This window comes from Callithrix jacchus, chromosome 7, assembly GCF_049354715.1.
Source record: "Callithrix jacchus isolate 240 chromosome 7, calJac240_pri, whole genome shotgun sequence".
NCBI classification, from domain to species: Eukaryota; Metazoa; Chordata; class Mammalia; order Primates; family Cebidae; genus Callithrix; species Callithrix jacchus.
The window spans coordinates 101,336,695-101,363,114 of NC_133508.1; the positions used below are offsets into that span (position 1 = coordinate 101,336,695).

The 26,420-nt window shown below is 38.4% G+C and overlaps 1 protein-coding gene across 3 annotated transcripts in view; it reads left to right on the forward strand.

Moving 5' to 3' along the window:
• The first annotated feature begins 8,737 nt into the window (after positions 1-8,737).
• The window catches only part of UBE2U (ubiquitin conjugating enzyme E2 U), an 84,519-nt gene continuing 66,836 nt past the window's right edge, over positions 8,738-26,420 (forward strand). For all 3 annotated transcript variants that reach the window (XR_013520161.1, XM_009001395.5, XM_035251731.3), the window contains exons 1-6: positions 8,738-9,226; positions 10,722-10,803; positions 11,864-11,956; positions 14,188-14,285; positions 18,229-18,346; positions 24,993-25,041. Coding sequence is in view for 2 of the 3 variants with exons in the window: in XM_009001395.5 (XP_008999643.3) it covers positions 9,161-9,226; positions 10,722-10,803; positions 11,864-11,956; positions 14,188-14,285; positions 18,229-18,346; positions 24,993-25,041 (506 nt within the window). In the remaining variant the exon portion in view is untranslated. The remainder of the gene's footprint in view (positions 9,227-10,721; positions 10,804-11,863; positions 11,957-14,187; positions 14,286-18,228; positions 18,347-24,992; positions 25,042-26,420) is intronic.

A 26,420-nucleotide genomic window follows, 5' to 3' on the forward strand; every position in this document is an offset into this window, starting at 1 on the left:
TATCTATTTTGCAGAATTGTTATGAGATTTAAACAAGATAATTCATGTAATCTGAATAAGAAGGGCACCTGACATGAAGTCCTCAAAAAACACAGTCTATATAATTTTATCATTTTTTCTACAATATTTATCTCTCAGCATTCGTATGAGTATTTAATGAGAATCTATGTGAGTATATGAGAAGTATCTGGGCACATAGTAGGTGCTCAAAGAGTGGTAAGATGGTTATTATTCAATATGTTTTAAACAATTTTACCAAGGGATACATTATTTTCTAATATGGTAAACAGAGCACCAAACATTCCATTTAATTATTCATGCATATGTCATCACAAGGAACACCCAGAGGACTGGTGCCAAGGAGGTGGGGGGTGGGCTTAGCCAGCCCCTCAATAATTTCTATCATCTCCCTTCAAACCACCCCTAATAAATATATGCTAAGTAAAAACAGCTTCAAGACACATCCCTAAGCCATCCCTAAACCATATGTCATCCCTTAAACCCCCTCTTCCAAGCCTATTACCACCTCAAAGTCTCTCCATCATCCAATTCCATAATTACCCTTTGGGGCAACTGGAAGCACTATAAAAAGGTATATTAAACTGATATATATGAAAGGAGCCTAGAATAATTCTATCTTTTAAACACCTGTATACACACACTGATTGAGTCACAATTGTACTTAGATGTTATTGAATGCAGTATCCCTCAACAATTGAAATTCCCATGTGGGGAAATGAATGGAGAGCTGATTTTTCTAAAACACTTCAGTGCATGTAAAGTACGCACACAGGCATTGCTTTCCTTCATCACAGACACCTCTAGAATCATCTCCTAACACAATTCTGAGCAAGCCTTTTTTATAATTTTGATTATGGGCTTTGGGCACCAGCCTGCCATGGAACAAATTGGCTGCCTTTAAACACCAATCTCCCAAACCAAGTAAACAGCCCTTGCTGACTTGTTCACATAATTCCCACCCTAAAAGTGTCCTTGATGCCCAAGCTAGTCACTGCCAGTTTGCCAGGAACTGTCCCAGTTTTAGCACTGAAAAGTTCTTTGTCTCAAGCAAACCAAGTCTGTTGGTCACCCTAGCTAAAGCAGAAGCAGCGAAGTAAAAGCCAGTAAGTATTGATTCTGAATTCCTCCTTGTAAACACAAATACAGATACAAATAGTGATTGAGTAGCCCCTGCCCCTCAGGTGCCTTACAGAGAGAGACTTAATTATTTTGTAATTAACATACTTCTGAAACGTGGGGGAGTATACAACTCCAACTTTAAAAAGAGGAACCAAGCATTTCTTGAGCCAAGGCTTTTATAAGCTAAAATAAAATTTTTAAATGAGAAATTTCAGGAATTCAAGTCACTGAACTATGCTGCCCACCTCTTTCTTCCTGTTTGATCTTTGAAGATTAGCGTTCAGTATTTTTCATGACATTTATATTGAGGAAGGAATATAAGATTATTAAAAGCAGAGAAACTCAATATTGGGAACTCACATCAAAAGGTCTTCAAGACAAAGAAGAGATCATAGGATTTGAAACCAGAGTTACTAGAAGCATGTGTGCCGCACTTCATTTTCTAGTTAACAGCATAACCTACGTCAAAATATGATTTAAAACACAGCTGAGTTGACATTTGGCAATCCCCAGCCTTCTTTTGCTCTGGAGGATGGGGGTTCAAATCCACAGGACGTTAGCACTTTGTACTGCTACATATTTCTGGTGGAGGAGGAAAATAGTCTTTTAGTTTAAGTAAAATGAAAACATCTGTTTGAGTCCTGAGGAAAAGAATTATTTTTACAAAGCAGGGAGAGGATGCCTGCTTGTTAAAGCTGGAGTCAGCCTCAGTAATATTACAAAAGGAAAATAGTGATCCTGTCAGTTGCCTCGCCTTGCCTTGCTCAACTAAGATGAAGAAAATGTGCACTTGAGCCTTACTTTGGTCTTCATTTTTGGTATTCCATACCCACACTTACCTCTTTACCTTGTCCAAAATCTTCTGCTAATATCTATAAACTAGTTTCAAGTTCTTTTCACAATAAATCAGGGTAAACCCAGCTTGGTCAGTGAATGACCTTTTGCCACATAACTTGTCTTGATCAGCAGCTATGCGTTCTAAATAAGAAACTGTATTAGTTACCTATTGCTGCATAACAAAATACCCCAAACTTGGTATCTTAAAACAATGTCCATTTATTAGCCTGTAGTTCTGTCGGTCTTATCTGAGCATGGCTTGACTGGATTCTCTGTGCAGGGCCTTACAAGGTCTTGGCTGGGTTCTGCTGTGATCTGAAATTCAGGTCCTTTCCCTAGCTCATGTGTTTGTGGCAAAATTCAGTTCCCTGGAATTCTAGGACTAAGGCCCAATTCTCTTGCTGGCTGTCAGCTAGTGGTCACTCTCAGCTCTTGGAGGCTACCAATATTCCTTGCCATGTGTCCCTTTCCATTTCCAAAGCTTGGTAGAGAGAATCTCCCTACACAGAATCCCTCTCATGCTTTGAGTCACTAACTTCAGGAAGGGCCTAGTCCCATTTAAGGGCTCACTTGATTAGGTCAGTCTTACCCAGAATAATCTCCCTTTCTTCAAATCCAATGTGCCATATAACTTAATCACAGCAGTAAAATCCATCATCTTCACAGTCCGAGGATTGAATATGGAGTAGGGAACCTGGAAGTCATCTTAGAATCTTGTCTACCATAAAAATACGACGCCAGATTTTTCTTTTCAAACTTATAGGTCTTTTTTAGGGGGAAGAACTAGGAGAGAAGGTCCGAGAAAGCATATAGTAGTACTTAATTAAATTTACTTTCCCTTAAAGGTACAAAAATATTAAAAGTTAACATCTAAAAATTATTTTTATAAATAATAATAGTTGATATTTTCTGAGCTACATACAGAGTACTACAAGTAGATTCATAAGTTGCAGAGGTCAAACTCAGTTCTCAATGGATTTACACTCTAAAAGAGAAGATAGGACACACATTTAGTTAACAGATATGTATATAGGCACTATTTTTTTTTAAGTTTTCAGACTTTATTTCATAGCAGTTGACACAAAAATGTACTGGAGTTAGCAACACAGTGCCCAGCTTCCCTGCTGCCTGCTTTAACTGCTCTGTCTCCTAAGAGGACTGAGCTGGGGCTGGGGATGGGGATGCGACGGAGCATTGCAGTTGAAGGCATTTCTGGCTTTGGAGCTATCCCTGCTGCTCCTGCACCTGCCCCTTGACCTTGGTCAGATGCTGGCCGGCCCCTAGTCATTCTGAGACAAGGACAACCATCACTGACGCTGGAGGGAGGGTTTGCAGTGAGGCAGCCCTCAGCTGCTCTCAGCCAAGATGGGGAGGATGAGACCCACCACTCCAGGGGCTAAATAAAATCAACACATGAAGAACATGGCTGGTGGCCAGGCCCAGACACCCAAGCAGGCAGCAGAGGTCAACCCCATCCCACAGTGGGCTCTTCTTGAGGACTCCTCACAAGGCCTGGGGTGTGGCAGAGGGACACAGCCACATCCAGGGTGGCTGGGTGGCTGGGCAGGGCCAGCTGAGAGTCAGGGCACCCAGACTGACCCTGGTCTGGCCTCTGTTCCCCAGCAGCCTGGGGCTGGCGCAGGCAGCATAGGGAGGGACATAGAGCTGCCCAGCAGTAACATTGTTTCTAAGTCATAGTATTGGCACAAGGGGCCCAGGCAGGGCCAGGCCCTGAGGTTCAGCCAGCCTGGGAGAAGGCCAGCCACAGATGGGCACTATTTTATACAGCAGTGGTCTGGTTTTCTTGGGTTTACATTTTCATGGCAGGTAGAAATGCAGCCAGAATGGTTTAAAAAATAATACTAATAATAATAATAACAGCTGGACAAAAATGTTCCACAACTTTTGAGAGTAGCAATAATTTACTGAAGAAGGCCAGAGAGCTTACCTGTTAGAACATGAGATATTTGTGAGGCAGGGTAGTTTAGTGGCTAAAAGTCTGGACTCAGGTTTGCAACCTGGCTCTGTTGCATTCCAGCTGTGTAACCTTGGGCAAATCATCTAGTGTCTCTGTGCTTCAGTTTTCCTCATCTGTAAATTAGAATCCTAAGAGAACCTACCTTACAGAGTTATTTGTGAGGATAAAATTAATTCCCACAGAGCACTTAGAACAGCATACTCAGCACATGGGAAGTGTAGGTGTTGGCTATTACTTACTCTATGCCAGATGGGACTGAGTCATTGGCAGGCATTATATCTTTTAATCTTCATAATGATCCTGCGAAGTATTACTATTGGCCACAAACTACAGATGAGAACATTGTAGGTATAGGGAAGCTAAGTAATTTATTCATGACTATCTTTATAGGTTAATAAGACACAGGTTTGCCAGAACAGAATCCAGGTCTGCCTTGAAAGCACATTCTATTTACCAACAGACTAATAAATCAAAGCAGTGGAAAGATTTCAGATGGGGATTTATTTTCCCAATTGTGTTGGTTTATCTAACCCACAACCAAACACAGCAAAACTGATGAACAAGGTAGAGAAAGACAGGGCTCAGGAGTGAGAAGTCACAAGATCATGACAGCAATGATATCATGTATATGAAAAGTTTACTAAAACTAACATTTGCTGTAATAAATGGAAAGTGATTCCATGCAGAGAAAATATTTTCAGACGGGCCTCTCCTTATAAATTTCCAATTTTGAGTGACTCAGATGGCTGAACAGCTGATGCTATTAGTCTTCAGCTCCTACTGATAGAATATTAGTTGTAGGAGGCAACCCTAGCCAGTTGCTATACAGATGCTAGCTGCTAGGCACACACACACACACACACACAGGCAAGCACAGGATAAACTGTGCTATAAGCCTGAGCGACAGAGGAAAACTCTCTTAAAAAAGAGAAGGAGGCCAGGCACAGGCACGGTGGCTCACGCCTGTAATCCCAGCACTTTGGGAAGCTGAGGAGGGCGGGTCAAGAGATCGAGACCATCCTGGCCAACATGGTGAAATCCCATCTCTACTAAAAAATACAAAAAAAAAAACAAAAAAAAAGCCAGGCATGGTGGCACACACCTGTGGTCCCAGCTACTCAGGAGGCTGAGGCAGAAGAATCACTTGAACCCAGGAGGTGGGGATTGCAGTGAGCCGAGATTGCGCCACTACACTACAGCCTGGTGACAGAGCAAGGCTCTATCTCAAAAAGAAAAAAGAGAGAGAGAGAGAGATACAAGATGCTGGCCAGCCAGTGAGTACACCTGTGATCTTGTTTAGTTAACACCTCCAAACAACAGTGCTAAACCCCTACATTGGCAGGAAGCTTTGTATTTCTCAAAAAATCCCTTCCCAAAATATTTCTGGAAATCTTAACCTGTTTGTCCCCTCAGCCCCTCCAGCTGTGGGACCTTTGTAAGTGCCTTTCCCTTCCTTTTTGGAGTCCTGGGGATTTTGCTTATCATCTGTGCCCTGGCTGCAGCTCTGCAAGCTGCTTCTGCTCTGGTGGCTCTTGCTCTCAAGGGTGCTCTACTTCTTTGTCTACTCTGTCACTGTCCTCCAGACTTTAGCCTCCTCTGTGTCATGGAGTTGGCTGAGCTTCTCCACGTCATTCACCTCTTCACAGCTCTGCAACCCCCTTCCTTTGTTTATGCCTAGTTCTTTCATGGAGGGTCATTCTCCTGGCCCCAAAACTTTCTATTCTGCTAAGTTCAGTTCAATCAGTATATACTGATACCTCCTCTGAGCCAGGTGCTTGGTTCTGGGAATGCAGTGATGAATAAACAAGTCTCCATGGCCTTAAGAAATTATATTCTAATGGGGGAGAAAACTCCATAAACAAATGGTTTCAAAATAATGTGGTGATAATATACAAAGATGAGCCCAGGTCAAATGAGAACACAACCCATCCTGGTAGTTCAGGATGGCTTCAAGGAGGAATTTATGTCTCACAGACAGATGTGTTAAGAGCTTTTAACCACATTAAAAAAAGAGGAAGAAAGGTCAGGGAGAAAAGACGATGAGCCTCGGCAAGATGGGTACTTACAGGAAAAAGACATGCAGTTTAACGGTGTGTAGGCCCTTCAAGTATAAAGCAGAGTGAGTGTCAATAAAAGAAGGGATAAATAGAAAGATATTATGGAAGGCTCTGCTTTGCCATTTCAAGAAACTTATTTAATTCTGTAGTGCATGATTTCTCAAGCAAAAAAAAAAAAGTACATTTGCATACACATACAAATATACAGACACGCATAAAGTTGCCCATGATTTCAGCCATCCCACCTACATACACCGCTGGAAGTAAATCCACATGCTGAAGATGAAGATAGGGTAAGCTGGGATGAAGGAGAATCCCTTAAAGTATTTTAAGCAGCGAATTTCATGATCACATGTTAGTTTAAATACATTACTATCAAGTTTCATGACCGGCAAGTCTGGAGTCAGGGAGTACAATACAAAGATGTTCTGTATCTAGGCAAGAGATGACGAGGTTATGAATTTGAGCATTAGTGACAAAGCTTGAGAAGAAGCTATGACAGCAGCATGTCTTGTGAGTCATGAGGAAGAAGAAGAGTCAGAGGTGACTTCAAATTTCCAACTGGGACAGAAGCTTGGTTGGGAGAAACAGTAATGAGTTTATTTTTGGACATTTGAGTTTGAAATGTCTTCAGGACAAGACAGCTTGGTGATAAACAGGCAATTGGATATAAATTAGCAGGTATACTAGTCTGAAGTCCCAAGTTAGTCTGAAGTCAAAGTTAGTAATACAGGTTTGGGGGTGGGGGAGTCATATGAATATCTGCCAACTTGATTTTCATTGTGCTAAAGTATCATATGACTACAGTTGATAAAAATGTGTTGTATCCTTGAAAACAGATGAGAATAGATTTTAGGTTTCCTCAGTATATGAGGTAATGCTTATGCTAATTAGCTCAATTTAGCCATTCCATAATGTATACATATTTCAAAATATCATGTTTTCCATGACAAATAAATATATATATATTTTTTTAAATACCAAAGATTCTGAATTCACTATCACAATAATCCATTAGACAGGGAGAAAGGATTGTAGGATCATGATGACATGGACAAGCTGAGTTAGATCCCCAAACCGGGTCTATTCCCTTCTCACGGAGGAAGTCCTTTACTCACTTTCTCACTTTCGCCTGACATTTCCAGTCCTACACAAGCCCATGTTAAAATCTGATGGGATGGAAAGAAGAGCCAAAAAATTCAATCCCAGATCCTAGTTGCTATTTTCATAGGAAAAAAAAATCCTTTATATTTAGTTTTATGAAACAAAGAATAATAGCATTTTATTGTGCCACCATCTTAGTACAGTTAATATATTCTCAGTGATTTCTAAGCTACCGTACCCGGAGATGAAATTTATTGTGAGATCCTTCCAAGTGGTCTCCCCTACAATTCATTCTTCATAGAGCAGCCAGAATAATTATGTAAATATGAATCAGAGCATGACACTCTCCTGTTTAAACCCATCCAATGGATTCCCATAACTATTCAAATAAAGCCCAAACTTCCTACTCTGTAGTGCCCCATCTTTATTGCACCTCTTCCAGGCTCCTCCAGGACCTCCCTGACCTTCCCTTGTTCCCTTTTCAAGACAAGCTCTTTCCTGACCCAAAAATATCCTGTTTTCCTTTTCCTAGAACTCTCTGCCCTCAATATTTCATATAGCAGGCTCCGTCTCATCTTTCATGTGAGTTCAAAACTTCATTCCTTACAGAGGCCTTCCCTGACCACCATTTCTAACCCTTAATGACCTACTCCACTTTCTATCATGTTACTGTTTTATTATTGTCCACATAATGCTTATCACGATCTGAAATCATAATTTTTGTCTTGTAAACTTGTTTATTGTATATTGGAGCCATAAAGACAGTTACTTCATTTGAATTTTTCCACATAAGAAAGGTACTAAATATTTGTAAAATGAATAGACTAGTTAATTGAACATCCCAATTCCATAAAATTAGTATGTAAACAGTTAGTAAAAAAAAGAAAGCACTCTGAACAAAGATGCCAGGCTCTGTAGTTGGCGCTAGCAATGGAACTGTGTCTTTTCGTAGTTCCCACTCTGGTGAAGACACTAGGCAATTGATTGTGAGGCCCTAACTGGAAGGCAAATAAAGGGTCCCGTGGGATCACAAAAGAAAGGATCCCTTAAAGAGTCGTTAAAATCTGAAGGATGAGTGAGTGAAGGGAAAATGAGGGCTGAAGGGGGCTGAAGGAATGTGGCAAACGCCTAGGTAGAAGGAACAGTAAGTGCGGAAGGAAGTGTGCGGGGATGAGAATGTGAGAAATGTTAAGCAGTTCCCTGTTCCTGGAGCACTTTCCCAGGGTGACTGTAGGATTCGATGACATAGCATACACACTACTGTCAATGGTAACTCGTCATATAAGTTACCGTTGTGAATAAACGCAGACCTGTAACTACCAGTCACTTATTATATATTCTGATATTCAAAGAAAAAGGAAGGATAATTTTGAAGAGGTACTTCCTCTGATGGCTTCTGTGACTTACACGCCGGGTCCTGCGACCTCACACCATCCTCTACATTACTTGGTGTCGCCTTGACCACGAATCTCATTGGTCTTTCCAAGTGGAAACTGTTATGGGATTGCTGTGGAGATAGCCAGAGGCCCGCCCCCTGTCGCTGATTGGGTGAGGAGCGGCCAAATCAGAAAACCTGCCTCCGTCTCCCGGCGGCCCCGCGGGGGCCTGTTGCTCGGCAACTGATTTGCTTCCTCCGCTGCGCTGCTGCCGGGTTGCACCTGTGAAGTGGAGACAACGTGCTAGGACCTTGGTGGGCGTACACCTCTCACTCCCACTCAGGCGCCGACGACACGGCGTTGTCTATTGCTCTTGCAAGTTCGTCTTGAGACTGGGCTGTGAGCTGGCACTGCAGTGAAACGCCACAGACGAGGAAGCGCCCAAGTTTTCCTTCGGGAAGTTCTCGTTTAGAGGAGTCAGGAGAAAAACTCATTGTTATATCCCAAATTTAGAAGCCACTTATCTTGGGAGGCTTCCGAGGTTCTAGAAAGCAAAGTAACTTATATCAGTTTACTAAATGTGGGAAGGTGACCCATAACTTTAAACATCTGCCCCAGGGTAAATGTGAGGCATTTGGGGACGGGTACCAGACCCTCCGCTGCCTATCATGCGCGGCAGCGCTTACCGCTTGCTGCAAAGAGACTTCCATGAGCTCAGGGAGAACAATTATAAGGTAAGTTCTAGGCACGTGGAGGAATGTGTTTCATTGTGCAATAATTTTTAAGAGGCAGTTTAACCCATGTTTATTCTATAAGTTGTAATTTAGTTAAACCTGATTTGCACTACAGTATTATTTAATAAATATCTCACTAATGTATTCATAATAATTATTATTCAAAATAATAATGCCTAACAATATTGAGCATATTGTGCAGAGTAATTTATGTGGATCTAGGCGCTGAATATCAGGGTCTGTTATGTAGTTAATGACTAGCAGGTGCAGGCTTATGCTCATTAATCATAATGCTATAAAATAAGTAGTATTTCATTTACCTACAAAAAACCTGAGGCTCAAAAACATTCTGTAAAGATTTGGCCCATGATTCCATTACAGGGTTTTCTGATTTCACAGCTCTAATTCTTAATTCTTGTGTTCCACTACTTACTGTCCAGTGCACTTTTACCAGCATAACACATAAATGCCTTCCTTCTATAGTTTTAACACAAAGGAAGGCATAGCCTTGGCCTTAAATGCCACCAATGAGGTTATCAATGTCCGTGGGTGCCACAGGCTGATTTATGGAAAATGAAAAATGGAAGAGGGGGCAAAGAGGGAGTGCTTAAGGGAAAGAATAGAAAGAAAGCTGTCCATAGAAGGAAGGTATAGAGTCCTTCCCACAGTTGCTTCAGGTGTAGTTCAGTGGATTGTTCAGTTTTTACCTCTGCAATAAAAGTACTGCCTTCACTGGAGATGTTAGGAACAGTTATGGAGTCCAACAGCAAACATTCCAGAGGCATGGATGTAACATTTGTTACTGTTTCTGCTCATCCTGAGCTTTGTAGTTCTCTGTTGAAAGAGAATCCAATGAAGTAATATGTAAATATAGATAATAGAGATGCAGTGCTGACCCAGACAAGCACTAACATACTTAAAAACTATGTGGGTGCTCAGAAGTATTTTTGTCAGTTTATGTAAGTGTATTACTTAGCACAATTCATAAGGTTTTCTATGAAATACATTCTTGTCCCTCCATTGGAGCAATACCTCAAGTTAGGAAAACTTTGCTTTTATATACAAGTGTAATTTTGGATTTTTTTCTTAATGAAAATGTTTCCACTTCATGTCATTCATGTAGAATTCATATAGCTATAAAATGTTTTGAAGAAACATGCACTTAACAACTATTTCTTTCTTTTAAAATTGGAATCTTAAATTGGTTATTGACTTACACAGAGAGTATATAAGCCACACATCCTAATCTTGACTTTCTAGTCCCACTTGTGATTTCCACACTTATGATTTATTTTTATTTACTAATGCATATGTTTTCTGGAATCTATATTAACTTCTGTGTCATAAGACACATAACACCTCCCCAGCAAATAAATTTATCCAAAAAAGAAAATTTAGAGTATTTAGAATTCAGTGTCAGCTAGTATATGCTTTTTAAAACTTCAATAAATACTTAATAAGTTGTATGTGATTTAATTTTGTTTTTAACTTAAAGGGTATCACTGGTAAGCCTGTAAGTGAAGATATGATGGAATGGGAAGCTGAAATTGAAGGTCTACAGAATTCAGTTTGTCAGGGTTTGTATTTTCAAAACCAATCTATGTTTTAAAAAGTCTTTATGCCATTATTGGCCCATCCTCTTTTTGTGTAGGATAAGGTTACATTATATAAATTTCCTGAAATTCTTCTTTATGTGTAAAATAAGTTTGTATTATACCAATTATCTAAAATTCTAAAAGCGTTTCCATTATTTTTTCATTATATGGATAATTTTTTTGCCATGTGTCAACATAGATGGAAATTTGGGATATTTTTCTTTATGCTAGATCTTAATGTTATTACATTTTTAAGATGCAGACACAATAAAGCATATCAATTGGGAATATCTTCTTTCTTCCATGAGATCAGGGAATAACTATCAAAATTCCTATTGGCTTCAAAATCCCACAGTTACTTCTCATTTTTTCCTTTATGATTTTCCCTCAAATTTTTATGAATCAAAAAAATCTCAAGAAGACTGAGCCACTATAAACTGTAATGATCATGTTTTCTTTCAATCGTGGATTAGTAAGAGATTCCTTGAGTGAGGTAGGGGAGACAAACATATCAGCAGATAATTACAATAAAATATACATTATTATGGATTTTGAACAGAATGCTAAAGAGGAAGAGGATTAGTTAATTATGTCTGAGGGAGTCAGGAATGTCTTCCCAAGGAGATCACATTTGAGTTGGGTCCTGAAGAATGTGTAAGAGTCTGCCAGGTTCAGAATGAGGAAAAGGAAATTCAGGCAGAGTAAACGGCACAGCAGAGACTTGGAGACAAGAAAGGTTGTAGCAGATTCTGGGAACATGAGTTCTGTCAATATGAAATACAGTGGAGGGGCTGGGTATTAGGGGGACAAAGGTAGCAGATGGAAAGGACTAGTGGGAAAGAGACTGAAAGCATGTGGTAATAATAGGTTGTGAAGTGTCTGTTATCCTATCCAGAGGAGTCTGTATAGTCAATGAATCAATTTACTTAAAAATAAAACTGTGGAAACTCTAAACCACAGGGAGAAACTCCAGTGTTAATCAGGTTACAGTTAATCAATACAACATGATACTTTAGTAAAAATGTTTATTTCTATCTCATAGATTTAGTCTTCCAACTGACAATACATTTTACATCGGAGTACAACTATATTCCTCCAGTTGTGAAATTTATAACAATTCCTTTTCATCCAAATGGTAAGAACTAAATGAGATTTTTATCATCAGAAGCTTTGTTCCTATTATCCTTGTTTCTTATAATAATCATGTTTCTTTTTAAGAGCTTTATTATGATTATAAAAGTAAGAACTCTCACTGGGGAAAATATGAAAAGGCTGGAAAAAATTAATAATCACCTTAAATCCTAATGCAAAGAGAAAATACTGTCAACATTTTGCCAAATTTATTTTCTTTTTTTCTATGTATGAATTTTTTTTCTATGTAGTTGAGGTATTACATATAAGGTTTTGCCTCTAGGTTTTTAATTTTATTTATTTTATGTGTTGTTGTTTTTTTTTATTTTGAGACGGGTTTACTGTGTTGCCCAGGCTGGAGTGCAGTGGTGTGATCTTGGCTCACTGTAACCTCCACCTCACTGGTTCAGTTGATTCTCCTGCCTCAGCCTCCCAAGTAGCTGGGACTATAGACATGCACCACCACACTTAACTAGTTTTTGTATTTTTAGTAGAGATGAGGTTTCACCATGTTGGCCAGGCTGGTCTTGAACTCCTGACCATCCACCCACCTTGGCCCCCCAAAGTGCTGGGACTACAGGTGTGAGCCACCACCCCTGGCCTAGGTTTTTAATTTTAAAACTGAATGTCTTTTTTCTGCATTGTTAAACATTTTCAAAAGATCATCTTAAATCATTCAACAATACACTTAACCATTTCTCTATTGTTCAATATTTTAGTTGGATCTAATTTTTCATTATTATAAAAAAAGATATTTTTAAATAAATATCATTTCCATAAAGTAGAGGGAATGTTAGTTTCTAGGAGGGAAGGTATGGGAAAACTTGTGACTGCTCTTTTTCCCCCATCACTCCTCCCCAGGGAAGTCACTTAGCTGATTAGGGAGATGAAGGAAAGAATTAAGCATTTGTGGCCCAGAATTTTCTCAACACTCTCTCTTTCTAACTATCCTGGGTACGTTTCTTTTTCTGCAGGCAGGAAATTTAGGCAGGCCTTCAGTTTGGGAGTTAAGTTCAAATCAGGGGGACTTTTGTGGAGCCTGATTGAAGCAATTCATCAAGTGCATTCTCCATTTCAGTGTTACGTACAATGAAGCTGATGTTTTTACTTCTGTCTTTCAATACTTGATCTATTTTATAATTACATATGAACTTAAGGGGTTAAAAGGATTATTTCCTAGCTTTCAAACCCCCCGAGGATGGCTATGTACAGTGTTAAGTCTTTAGATATAAAAAGCCAAATTGCCTTTTGGTGGTATTTATACTCCTACCAAAAAGTATATATAAAGTTCTCATTTTAGTGCCTTCCAATTCTGGCCATTGAAACTTTGAAGACTTTTTTTTTGCCAATGTGGTAAGAGCCTTGCTATTATTTTAATGAGCACTTCTTTGAATACTTGAGAAGTAAACGTTTTTTCACATTTGTTGATTCTTATTTTGTGACTTGTATGTTATAACTGACAATGTTATCACATTGTCCTAGATGCTGCAAATATTTCCTCTAATTTGTCATTAATTTTCAATTTTGTTTATGCCATTTTTTCACATCTGGGACCTAGAGATTTTTATGATTTAAAATAAATTTATATTTAAGATCTATTAGTCTTGTCCTTTGGGGTTTTTGCAATTGTCTTTCATCTTAGATGATCCATTCGCAAAACAAAATCAAATAGTCATTTTAAGTTTCTTCTAGTCCATTGTATAGTTGTATTTGTCTTATTTAACTCTATTCTTTTATTTCTCCAAACACTAAATTAATTGTGTTAGGGCATAGGCCAAGCTTCTGTACATCTTTCCAACTTAACATAACAGGCCAAAGCTGGAGGTTAAGTTTTGCCCATCCTCAAGGTGGAGAATTCCATTTCTGGGACTAAAGCATTTACTCTGTCAACATTTCCAGTCAGTGGGAAGGGGGAAAAAGAGAAGGAAAACCAGATTCCTTTAAAAAACAATTCAGAAATTGCACACTTATATTCCATAACTAAAACTTAGTCACAGGGCCACATCTTGCTAGAGGAGAGAGTAGGAAAAACAGTAGGGGCACCTATATATTCAGCCAAAACAACACGGTAATGGATGGGAACCAGGGTTGGATATAGTGCTTATTACAGAGAGAAGAACTAGGAAAAAGGAAGAGTAAATGCAAATCATTTTTCTGGCTTATCATTTTGATGTTTGTAAGTTTTAAATGATAATTTATTATATATGCCAATATTAATGTATTATTTTAATACAGTTGACCCACATACTGGTCAGCCCTGTATAACTTTTTTGGACGACCTTACGATGTGGAATACAAACTACACATTGAGCAGTATCTTACTTGCCCTACAGGTAAAAATAGATTGCGTATAATCTTTTTAATGCTTTTAGTTACCTAACTGTTCAAACTACACGAATTAAAATATACAGTGCATATTTAAGTATTTAAAGAATTTGAGAAGCTTATTTAAATCAGTATTTCTATATGAAGGCTACAAAGTGGAACTTACTTAAATTATAAAGACTACTGTTTTAAAGTGAAATTGATAGTTAAGGCCCCTCAAGACCAAAGAATACGTATTTTATAAAAGAAGAAAATAATTATTTAGGTGGTTTCAATTCTGAAAATATAACCTTAGGTTTCCTTTTGGCTCCTAACTTCACTTCCTGGTGTTGAACAGGCTTTTTACATCCTTCTTCATTTACGGACCTTGCCTTCCTGAGAGGTGGATCAAGTGACTACCACTTAAAATGTTCACCTTTGTTTTTTGTTTCTGACAGTGCTAGTTAGCTACTTTCTGTCTCATTAGCATTCATATCAAACCCAGTGAACAATTATACCAAGGATTTTCTCCTCTCCTCAGATGCCTGTTTCTCAAATGCCACCTTTACCCACTGGACCCATGGTCCTTAGAAGCATACCTCAGTGTTGTGCCTTTTCTTTTCTTTTCTTTCTTTTTTTTTTTTTCCTTTGATAGGATCTGGCTCTGTTGTCACCCACGCTGGAGTTGCAGTGGCACAATCGTGGCTCACTGCAGCCTCAACCTCCTGGGCTCAAGTGATCCTACCACCTCAGCCTCTCGAATAGCTGGGACCACATTATTTTTTAATTTTCTCTAGAAAATTTAATTTTTAAAATTTTTTCTCTAGAAATTTTAATTTTTTAAATTTTCTCTAGAGAAAGGGTCTCACTATGTTGCTCAGGTTGGTCTCGAACTCCTAGGCTCAAGAGATCCTCTTACCTCAGTCTCCCAAGTTGCTGGGATTACAGGCAGCAGACACCACATCCAGCCAGTGTTGTATTATTATCTTATATATCTTAAAAAATCCTCCTTTCTTATCTGATGCTAAAATGAATTATTTCAGCAATGCTTGCTTTGACCACTTAGATCTAGCTTAGCAATAATCTATCCATGGACCTGCTTATCACTAATAATGTCTGGAGATAAATTATTACATTTTGATTATCCATAATACTTGGAATATAAAATATTCTGGCATAATTGAATTTTTAAAAATATGGAATTATAAATTCTATTTCTTGTATTTCTTATTTTTGAAAATAAATAATACTTTCTTGGCTAGTCATCTTAGCATACTAAGTACATTGTAATCTTTAGAAAAGATTCATTCATTCATTCATTCTACAAATATGTATTGAGGATCTACTTGTGTGAGACTGTGTTCTAGGAAAGAAACATTTGAGCAAAAAATTTAAGGGAATGAGTGTGATATGCAGAAATCTGGGGTTAGTCCCTTAGATTCCTTTAAACTGAGGTCTATTCTGATCTCATCTATGTAAATTAGAGTCTGCTCTAAGAATAGCTAAAAATTTCAAAATGTAAAGAGTATGGGCAAACCAGAATGAACTGGTGAAAATTTTGAATTGCAGAATAATTTGATAAAAGGGGAATTTGGGGCTCTGAGTTAAATTGCTTGGCTTCGCATCCTGATTCTGTCACTTGCTACCTTTGTACCGTTGGACAAAATTTTCCCACTTCTCCATGCTTCAATTTCTTCATCAGTAAAATGGGGCTATTGTTACTTCATGAAACCTGTGAGGATGAAACTAATAAATGCATGTAAAGAATTTGGAACTGTGGTCCAAGAAAAGAACTGAACAGTTAATACAGGTTGAGTGTTTCTTATTTGAAATGCTTAGGATTTGGGAATTTTTCCAGTTTTTGAATATTTGCATTATATATACTCACCATTTGAGCATCCCAAATTTGAAAATTTGAAATCTGAAATGCTCCAATGAGCAATTCCTTTGCACATCATGTCAGTGCTCAGAAAGTGTTGAATTTTGGAGTATTTGGGATTTCAGATTTTCAGATTTGGGATGCTGAACCTCTAGTTGGTTAATATTATGATTGTTCTTACTATTAAACAGTAATGCAAAGTGACACTAAAGTGTTGCCAAATGTATCATGGAAAGCCAGTAGATAACACAGTTTTTTGTCTTTTTATTTTTCAAAAACATTAATAAAACAAATTGTGCACGCATTACAAAAGATTTTTAAGATAATGAGAAGGAAAAGAAAATCCTTAACTCTGCTGTTACTAAGAAAGAGTTTCCTGATCTTTTCTCCTGTGGGTCTGTTTAAAATCTTTCAGTGGATTCCACCTTCTCCACAGGTGTAAGCTCTAGTTCTGTTGCATATCTAATCCTCACACCTAAACTCTCCCTAACACACCATGCAATTCTGCTCCTACTTTATCTTCATGCTTTTCTGCACTCACATTGCATGGTTCAATTCAGATCAAAAAACATTCGTAGAGTTCTAAGTCTTAGACCTTAGAAAATTGTCAGTCCAGTTCCCCTCTGCCTGGCAACCCATTCTCTCCTCCCTTCTTCCTCAGTCTGTCCAGTAAGCAGCTGTTCATGTTGTAAGAGTTAGATCAAATGAGTCTTCCTCTAGGATACCTTTTCTGATTTATTTTCCTAGGTAGAATTAATAGCTTTGGTTTCAGGGAGCTTCCTTGGCCACATACCCAACAGTACCCTGAGCAGGTTTCTGTTAGAACACTAATACTACAGTGCACACACTGCTTCTGTCTTCTCCTATTGGACTACAAGCTCCCCAAAATCAGGAAATAGGTGTAATTCATCCTTGATTTCCCAGTGCCTAACCAGGACAATGCTGACATTTGGTAGATATTAAATAAAATGGATGAATGAATGAATCTGAATGTTTTCATTGTTGCAGTTATGGTATGTATATTGTCATGCACTTAACAACAAGGATACATCCTGAGAAATGAATTGTTAAACATTTCATCATTGTGTGAAGATCATGGAGTGTACTTACACAAACCAAGATGGTATAGCCTAACACACACCTACGCTATGTAGCATAGCCTGTTGCTCCTAGGCTATAAATACAACCTGTTACTATACTAAACACTAGAGGCCATTGTAACACAATTTGTGTATCTAAATATAGAAAAAGTACAGTAAAAAACTGGTATTTTTATCTTATGGGACCAGCACAGTATATTCCATCTGTTGTTGAGTGAAGCATTGTTATGTGGCACATGATCATATAAACCATATAGCTTGTTTCTTTTTCATTTAACCTTGTCTCTCAAGTAACTTCCATATGGTTACAATCAATATTTTAATAGCTGTTCAGTATTCCTTGGAAGGTCAGTGCTACCCAGTAGAACTTTCTGCATTGATGGAAATAAATGTTCATGATATCTGCACTGTTCAATACAATAGCCACTAGTTATATGTGGCTATTGACCACTTGAAATGTTGCTACTGTGACTAAGGAACTGAATTTTTTATTTTATTTCATTTTCATTATTTTAAATTTAAATAGTCACCTGTGGTTGTGCCTCCAGTGATGGGCAATACAAGTTTAGACCATAATTACTAATTACTTCTTTTTGAATAACGAATGAGATACATTTCCAATTATCACATTGTTATTCAAGGGGAAGGTACTTGAAATGTTTAAAATATTTTGAAGTCTAAATGTACTAACCAACTTCTAAAATTTTTATAATCTTAATTTAAATTCAATTTAAATGTATATAATAGGAAGCAATAGGTTACAGAAAGAAACTTGTAACTTGCTTTTTGATCTCTCATGGTTTTATATCATACAATGAGCCTAATGTTAGGTTTCTTGAGAGTACAGACTATATCTCATGTTTAAATCAAACTCCAGATCCATGCATAGTAAGCATTTGATAAATGCTTATTGAAAGTTGTTTATATTGGTTTGTCATTTTGCTCTAAAAAAGTTTACTTTTGAAACTCTGTGTTTTCTGTGTTTTCCTGTAGGTTATGCTTTCTAATCCAGTGCCAGAGAATGCAGTGAATTTGGAAGCAGCCAGAATACTGACTGAAAGTGAATGTCTGTACAGAGCAATTCTAAAACTTTTCAGCAGGCCATTACAAAGTAAGAAGTACCTACTTTTTGTTACTTGGCAATTATTAATTATTTATTAAACACTTACGGCATAGTGACCTAAGAAATAATTGTTGTATAAGGGAATATTTGAAATATTTTCTGTATCCATTTTCAGTAATGAAATGGTATTCAGATCTCTACTACTGTAAGTCTTTGTCACACCATCAGTGTGATCCTTTTTTAAAGATCATCAAGGATCTTAAACTCAGTATCTTTAAATGTTATGGTCATATGCATGGATGGTGCCAAAGAAACTAGTCTACCCATCATAAAGATATGACATCTAATTTTACCTCTTCAATCTGTCGCTGACATTTTCCAGACTTCACCTGTGGTACTCCAGATCTTACCAATTTGCACCACTTGTCTTCTTGATTAGCAAGATGTCAATTTTTTTTTCCAGAGAGTTACCTCCCCAGGAATTCCTTCTAAGAGCCCATGTGGAAATAGAGCCTGAAGCTCTTCAGTCTTTCTGCTCTACTGAGCAGTATTTTCCTGATACCCTTGGTATCCGGCCAACATCTTCACTGTGACTCTTAACTCCAATGCCTCCATTGCCCCTGTACTCTGTCTCTCTCCAGGTAGTACAGCACTGCTTCTGGCTTCTTGTGCACAGAAGGGTTTCCTACAGCTGAGAGCGGAGCCCCTAGTGACATAGTGATTTCCTTTATATACTGCCCCATCTTCTGGTAGCACACAGCAATCTTGCCTAGTAGCTGGTATTATTACCTTCCCAATCAACAGGATTTGATTTCTTTTCTTTTCTTTTTTTTTTTGAGATGGAGTCTCATTCTGTTGCCCAGGTGGGAGTGCAGTGGTGAGATCTTGGTTCACTGCAACCTCCGCCTCCCAGGTTCAAATGATTCTTCTGCCTCAGACTCCTTACTAGCTGGGATTACAGGCACCCACCAACATGCCCAGCTAATTTTTGTATTTTTAGTAGAGATGGGGTTTCACCATGTTGTTCAGGCTGATCTTGAACTCCTGACCTTGTGATCCGCTCACCTCAGCCTCCCAAAGTGCTGTGATTACAGGCGTGAGCCACTGTACCCAGCTCAGGCCTTGATTTCATATAGTACTTTTTCTCTCAGATTTCCACTGTCTCTTTTTCTATTTCCCTTCCAGGAGCCCCAGTCCATTACCCAGGTCTGTATAATTGTGACCAAGTTCAATTGCTCCTCCTTGACAGGGTTTTTGGGTCTGATACAAATCAAATGGTGTTGATCAAGCATCTTTTCCAGTACCATAGAACTTTATTATATAACAAAATTCTTGGGGAAGCTATTTGATCCCAAGTTTAATATGAAGCAGTAATAGAAAATTCCCTTCACTAAGTATGTGTTATACACTAATTTTACCCTTTTCTGGCTTGGTGTCCTTTCATCTGGAATACCAGTAGGCTTGACTTGGAGCATCATATTTCTAAAGGCTGAAGAAAGTGTGTATGTTTAACCAATGGAAGAAAAGATAAAGGGCTGTTGTAAAAACTGTTTTCAAATATTCATAGGGATTTCCTATGGAAAAAGGAGGTTTCTTCTCTGGTGCTTCAGAAAACTAACGTAGAACAAATACTGAAGCTACAAGTCGGTCACACTTTCCCCAGGCCTGCTGGGTAGCAGAATTGAAGTTCAGAATATGCAGATTTTGCCCTGCCTTGTGTCAGAACATACCTTAACTATATCAGGGACTTTTCTCCCATAATCAGTCATCTGGAATTAATGTTATTATCCTAAGTCTAAGCCTGGCATGTGATATGCAGACATGTAAATGTCGCTCATTGCCTAAACTTTTCCCCAACATCTGTTATGTTTGCCTACCCTGAACAGCAAGGTCTTTGCCCCAGTGTATTGACAGGAAGACCAAGCTAAGCTCTAAGCTCAAACCCAGTGTAAAGGTCCAATGACCTTCCCATTTCCTGACAGCCTCCTTTCCTTGTGGCCTGGCCCCTTTTCCTTTCTTAGAGTGCTCACATGCCCCAGACTGCCTACAACAGTCCTGGTATAATTATTTCCAGTGCCTCCTTTCACTTGCAGGGTACCAGTTTAGACAATCAATTGTATAGCCAAGTTGGGTGCCTAACTGATGAAATGACTCTATAGTTGCACCATTCTTAATGGTAAAGTCCATTCAGGTCCCAGTTGGCCAAATATGAGGAACAAAATTTTTTTTTTTAACAATTCATGTTGCTTAAAAGAATGGACAAGGCCAGGTTGGCAGTTAGTAAACTCTCTATTACTAAAAGTATTCTTTTGTAACTAGTGTTTATTTGATAGAGCTAAATGATCATTTTTCAGAGATGTTATCAAAGAGCTTCTCTGATAAAAGAAGTGCCAAGAATTGGATAAGGAAGCCTTTTAAAAACCTTCCAACTTTTTCTTCAACCAGTTCAGGAAAACTCAGAGGAGGAAGGTCTGGAGACAATGTGTAACAACTGTTTTCCTCCTAGATTCTGAGTATTGCTACTTACTTTCTAATTTGTTATGAGCTTTCAGATGAGGTTTCATATGAGGAATTATCTGCCCCCTTTTTCAGTTCATCCTTGTGAATTTTGACTTCTAAGTAGTTGTATTGTCAAGTAGTATTTACCTTCTGTTTTCACTGTTGTTTTGATATTTTAAAACCTAAGTTTTGTATAATTTTTAAAACCTTTGGTTGAAGAAAAATACAAGAGTATAAAAATAGTAAAGCTGAGTAATGGTAGCTAAGCATGAGGTAATTATTTTTTCTTAGCCAAGTATATCCCTATAGTTTTTAATAAAAAAGGAGGATCATCTAATACATTTCAGATACTTATCTAAATAAACTATAATTGACATATGAGTCATCATATTAGAATAAAGGAGAATATAGAAATATTAGGGAGATTATAATACTAATTTGTGTTGTATACTTTTTGAAAACCTGATAATTCTATAAATACATAATATTCTGCCTATGATTAGGAAAATGTTGTGACAGACATTTGCTTCTTCTCCAATTCAAGCTGCCAATTTGTTCAATGGGTTTTTAAAAATCCTTATAATAATAGAGCAATTTTAAGGCAAATTGCCCCTGCAATGGAAGCAGGTGGTGTCTCATAGGATTTCAGGTTTCCATTTCGTTTTAAAGTGAGGATACTTCTTTGGTTAGGTGTAGGAATACCCCTTCCCCCAAGAAATATACTTTCTAGATATCAGGGGAAAACAAAATTTAGTCCAGTAGCGTTGCTTACTTGTTAAAGAACATGAGCTTTAGCACCATCATTCAGAACCAGTTTTGTTATTGATTACAGCTTTGTTATAGATATCCTGTTACTTACAAATGTCATGAGAGATTAAAAAACTGAGTTTGAGAGCGTGGTGGTAAGAGTGTGGATCTATTTGCTTGGGTTACATGCCTCTATTTTCTTGTTTATATTTCATTATACCAGATAGTCCAATAACCTTTCAGCAAAGTTTCTAAGTTGCTACTTTTAATGAGAAATGTTAAGTATTTATTTTCCATCAAAGAAATATATGTTTATAGTTCTAGAGGACAAATAATAGGAATCAGTTTTTGAAATATTAAAAACCTGAATGCTGCCTGACAGAGGCAGTCATAACTTTAAACACATTTAGTTGTTTCATCTGGCATTTACCACTACATTTCTAAGCTTATTCTATACTAATATTTCCAGGCTTTTCAGTTTCAGATATTATTTATAGGCTTCATCTTACAAAATACAAAGATTTTGCTTGTAATATTACCATTCCTACCCATATTCCCTCTCCCTCATCCTCCTAAAATGATTTGGTTACCTTAATATGACTTTATAAATACTTGTCATAGATAAACCATAAATGATTATCTCTCTTTTCCTGTACAAAAGGTCTGATTTTACATTTCTTTTTTATGTGTAAACTATCTTTTCTTCCTTTAAACGTTCTGACAAAGCTGTAAAACAGCTCCCAGGTATTCAATCAGCATTGAGTCTGTTTTGTTTTGTTTTTGGAGCCCTCTTTCTTGTGGCACTCCCCACTTCCTCTTGAATTCTGGATTGCCAGTTCTCTTGCAGGTGTGCTAGGATGATGGCCTTTTTGTCTTGAGTTCTGGATTGCCGGGTCTCTTGCAGGTGTGCTGGGATGACGGCATTTTTGTCTTGAGTTCTGGGTTGCCAGGTGTCTTGCGGGTGTGCTGGGATGATGGCCTTTTTGTCTTGAGTTCTGGATCACCTGTTCTCTTGCGGGTGTGTGGGGATGATGGCCTTATTTGTTGTGCATTCTGGATTACCTGTTGTCTTGCGGGTGTGCTGGGTTGACGACATTTTTGTCTTGAGTTCTGGATTGCCGGGTCTCTTGCAGGTGTGCTGGGATGATGGCCTTTTTGTCTTGAGTTCTGGATCGCCTGTCCTCTTGCGGGTGTGTGGGGATGATGGCCTTATTTGTTGTGCATTCTGGATTACCTGTTGTCTTGCGGGTGTGCTGGGTTGACGACATTTTTGTCTTGAGTTCTGGATTGCCGGGTCTCTTGCAGGTGTGCTGGGATGGCCTTTTTGTCTTGAGTTCTGGGTTTTCGGTTCTCTTACAGGTGTGCTGGGATGACGGCCTTTTTGTCTTGAGTTCTGGGTTGCCGGTTCTCTTACAGGTGTGCTGGGATGACGGCCTTTTTGTCTTGAGTTCTGGGTTGCCGGTTCTCTTACAGGTGTGCTGGGATGACGGCCTTTTTGTCTTGAGTTCTTGATTGCTAGGTCTTTTGCAGGTGTGCTGGGGTGGCCTTTTTGGTGCCTTCTGGGGTGGAGCTCCTGCTCGCTTGCTGATCCCTCGTTTTCCTCGTGGTTGGTTCTGTTCCTTTGTTTTGTTGGAGCACATCTTCTAGGAGCTTCCTAGTACATGGGAGTTAAAGCTTTTATAACTCTGCATGCCTAAAAATGTATTTATGCCACTCTGATATGCTCATAGTTTGGTTAAGTTTTAGTTTGGAAATATTTTTCTTTCCAAATTGTAAATATTTTACTACCTTTTAGTTTCTAGTGTGCTCTTGGGAAGTCTAATTTCATTCTGATGTCCAATCTTTCATATGTGATTTTTTTTTTTTTCTTTTTGCTGGATGGCTTCTTTTTTTTTTTTTTTTGAGACAGAGTTTCGCTCTTGTTACCCAGGCTGGAGTGCAATGGCGCGATCTCGGCTCACCGCAACCTCCGCCTCCTGGGTTCAGGCAATTCTCCTGCCTCAGCCTCCTGAGTAGCTGGGATTATAGGCACGTGCCACCATGCCCAGCTAATTTTTTGTATTTTTAGTAGAGACGGGGTTTCACCATGTTGACCAGGATGGTCTCGATCTCTTGACCTCGTGATCCACCCGCTTCGGCCTCCCAAAGTGCTGAGATTACAGGCTTGAGCCACCGCAACCGGCCTGGATGGCTTCTTTTAAACCTTCTTTTTATTCCAAGTGATTTGAAATTTTTGATAACATTTTTTGGTGTATCCTCCTCCTCCCTGCCTCCACATTACATAGGATATTTGATAAGCTATCAAATCCTCAATCTCTTAATTATTCAGTTCTGGGAAACGTTCTTATGTGATTTATTTTATAACTGATTCTCCCTTCATTTTCCCTGTTGTCTCTTATATACATGCTGTTATTTGAATGTTGGGTCTACTGATCTGATCCTCTAATTTTTTTAAACTAAATTTCTCCTGTTATCCATCTCTTTGTTTGTTGTATATTCTGGAAGATTTTAAGAAAATTGTTTCTGTTTCCTATTTTTCTCTTTTTGTGGTTACGATTGTTCTCTTTTATGGTATTGACCTTGCTCAAATGTCTAGTGATCTTTTACTATCCATTCATATAATGCATATATGATACATATGATGAATGGACTATTAAAAAGACTGGAAGTTCTGAATACAGTCTGGACTTGTTGACAGTTTTATTTCATAGTAGAATTATTTAGTGTGAACCTGACCATTTCATTAGACTTAACTATTTCTCCGGAGATAGATCTGTCAGGCTTGTGGAGGGAGAAGAGAGAGAGAGAGAGAGAGAGAGAGAGAGAGAGAGAGAGAGAGAGAGAGAGAGAGAGAGAGAGCGCCTTGCTAATACTCTGACAGCTAGACAAGGGGAGAGAATCAGGAATCTTGTTTGTTTGATATGACTTATTCCATTTTCAGTTTCTTACCATACTCCTGTCCTGCTTTATTTCTACTGTCCTCCAGTACTCAGTCTCTCCGGCCCAGTTTTTCCAGAGGTTAAATATCCTCCCTCTTACCTGAGCAGCAGTCATGATCTGGCCACACAGGATAAGGGTATAAGACTTTGGTGTCTGTACTCTGCCTCTCACCCTGCCTTCCAGAGGTATCTGGCATCTTCAATTCCTGAACTGTTTCTCAGGTTCTGAAGTGCAAATCCGTTTGCTTTTTAGTGGTCTCCTCTCATAGTGCAGTTTGTTTGTTTGTTTGTTTTTCAGATTTCTGTGGCCTGCTAAGACAGTTACCACTTGATATCTGCTTTCCATCTTGAAACCTTTTTCTGTCATCTTTCTTTTGCTCTCCGTGAGATTTTATACCTTATTTTTATTCCTTTATTACCATTTTATTAAGGCTTTGCAAATAGTGCACATAAAGCCATATATTCAATCTCCAAGTAAACCAGAATCCTTTCACATTTTTTCTTTATAGTGAAAGATGACAGCCAGAAGTTACCTAAAGATCCACATAAACGTATGAGGTAAGCTTTTCTTTATATCAATTTATTTACCAAAAGGAGTATTTTTTTTTACAAATTAAAATAAATTTATTTTAGAAGGGTTTTTAACAAGGTTTGAAAAGATAACAGGCATTCATCAATTCCTCCATTCTGACATACTACAATTAATCAATGTTTTGCTGACTTGTAACAAATGTTAAGTTTATTTTTGTATTCCCTAAGGATTGGATTTTTTTTGTATGGTAAGTTTTATTTATTGTATTTTAGGTTTTGGGGTACATGTGAAGAACATGCAAGATTGTTGCATTGGTACACACAAGGCACTGTGATTTGCTGCCTTCCTCCCCATCACCTATATCTGGCATTTCTCCCCATGCTATCTCTCCCCAACTTCCTACCCCTCGCTGTCCCTTGCCTATTACCCCCCGACAGACACCAGTGTGTAGTGCTCCCCTCCCTGTGTCCATGTGTTCTCATTGTTCAACACCCACTTATGAGTGAGAACATGTGGTGTTTGATTTTCTGTTCTTGTGTCAGTTTGCTGAGAATGATGGTTTCCAGGTTCATCCATGTCCCTACAAAGGACACAAACTCATCGTTTTTGATGGCTGCATAATATTCCATGGTGCATATGTGCCACATTTTCCCAGTCCAATCTATCATCGATGGGCATTTTGGTTGATTCCAGGTCTTTGCTATTGTAAACAGTGCTGCAGTGAACATTCGTGTGCATGTGTCCTTATAGTAGAACAATTTATAGTCCTTTGGATATATACCTAGTAATGGGATTGCTGGGTCAAATGGAATTTCTATTTCTAGGTCCTTGAGGAATCGCCACACTGTCTTCCGCAATGGCTGAACTAATTTACACTCCCACCAACAGTGTAAAATTGTTCCTATTTCTCCACATCCTCTCCAGCATCTGTTGTCTCCAGATTTTTTAATGCTCGCCATTCTAACTGGAGATGGTACCTCAATGTACTTTTGATTTGCAGTTCTCTAATGACCAGTGATAATGAGCGTTTTTTTATATGTTTCTTGGACTCATGTATGTCTTCTTTTGTAAAGTGTCTGTTCATATCCTCACCCACTTTTGAACAGCTTCTTTGTTTTGTTCTTGTAAATCTGTTTGAGTTCTTTGTAAATTCTGGATATCAGCCCTTTGTCAGATGCGTATACTGCAAAAATTTTTTCCCATTCTGTTGGTTGCCGATTCACTCTAATGACTGTTTCTTTTGCCGTGCAGAAGCTGTGGAGTTTGATTAGGTCCCAATGGTCTATTTCTGCTTTTGTTGCCAATGCTTTTGGTGTTTTAGTCATGAAGTCCTTGCCTACTCCTACATCCTGAATGGTTTTGCCTAGAATTTCTTCTAGGGTTTTTATAGTGTTAGATCTTATGT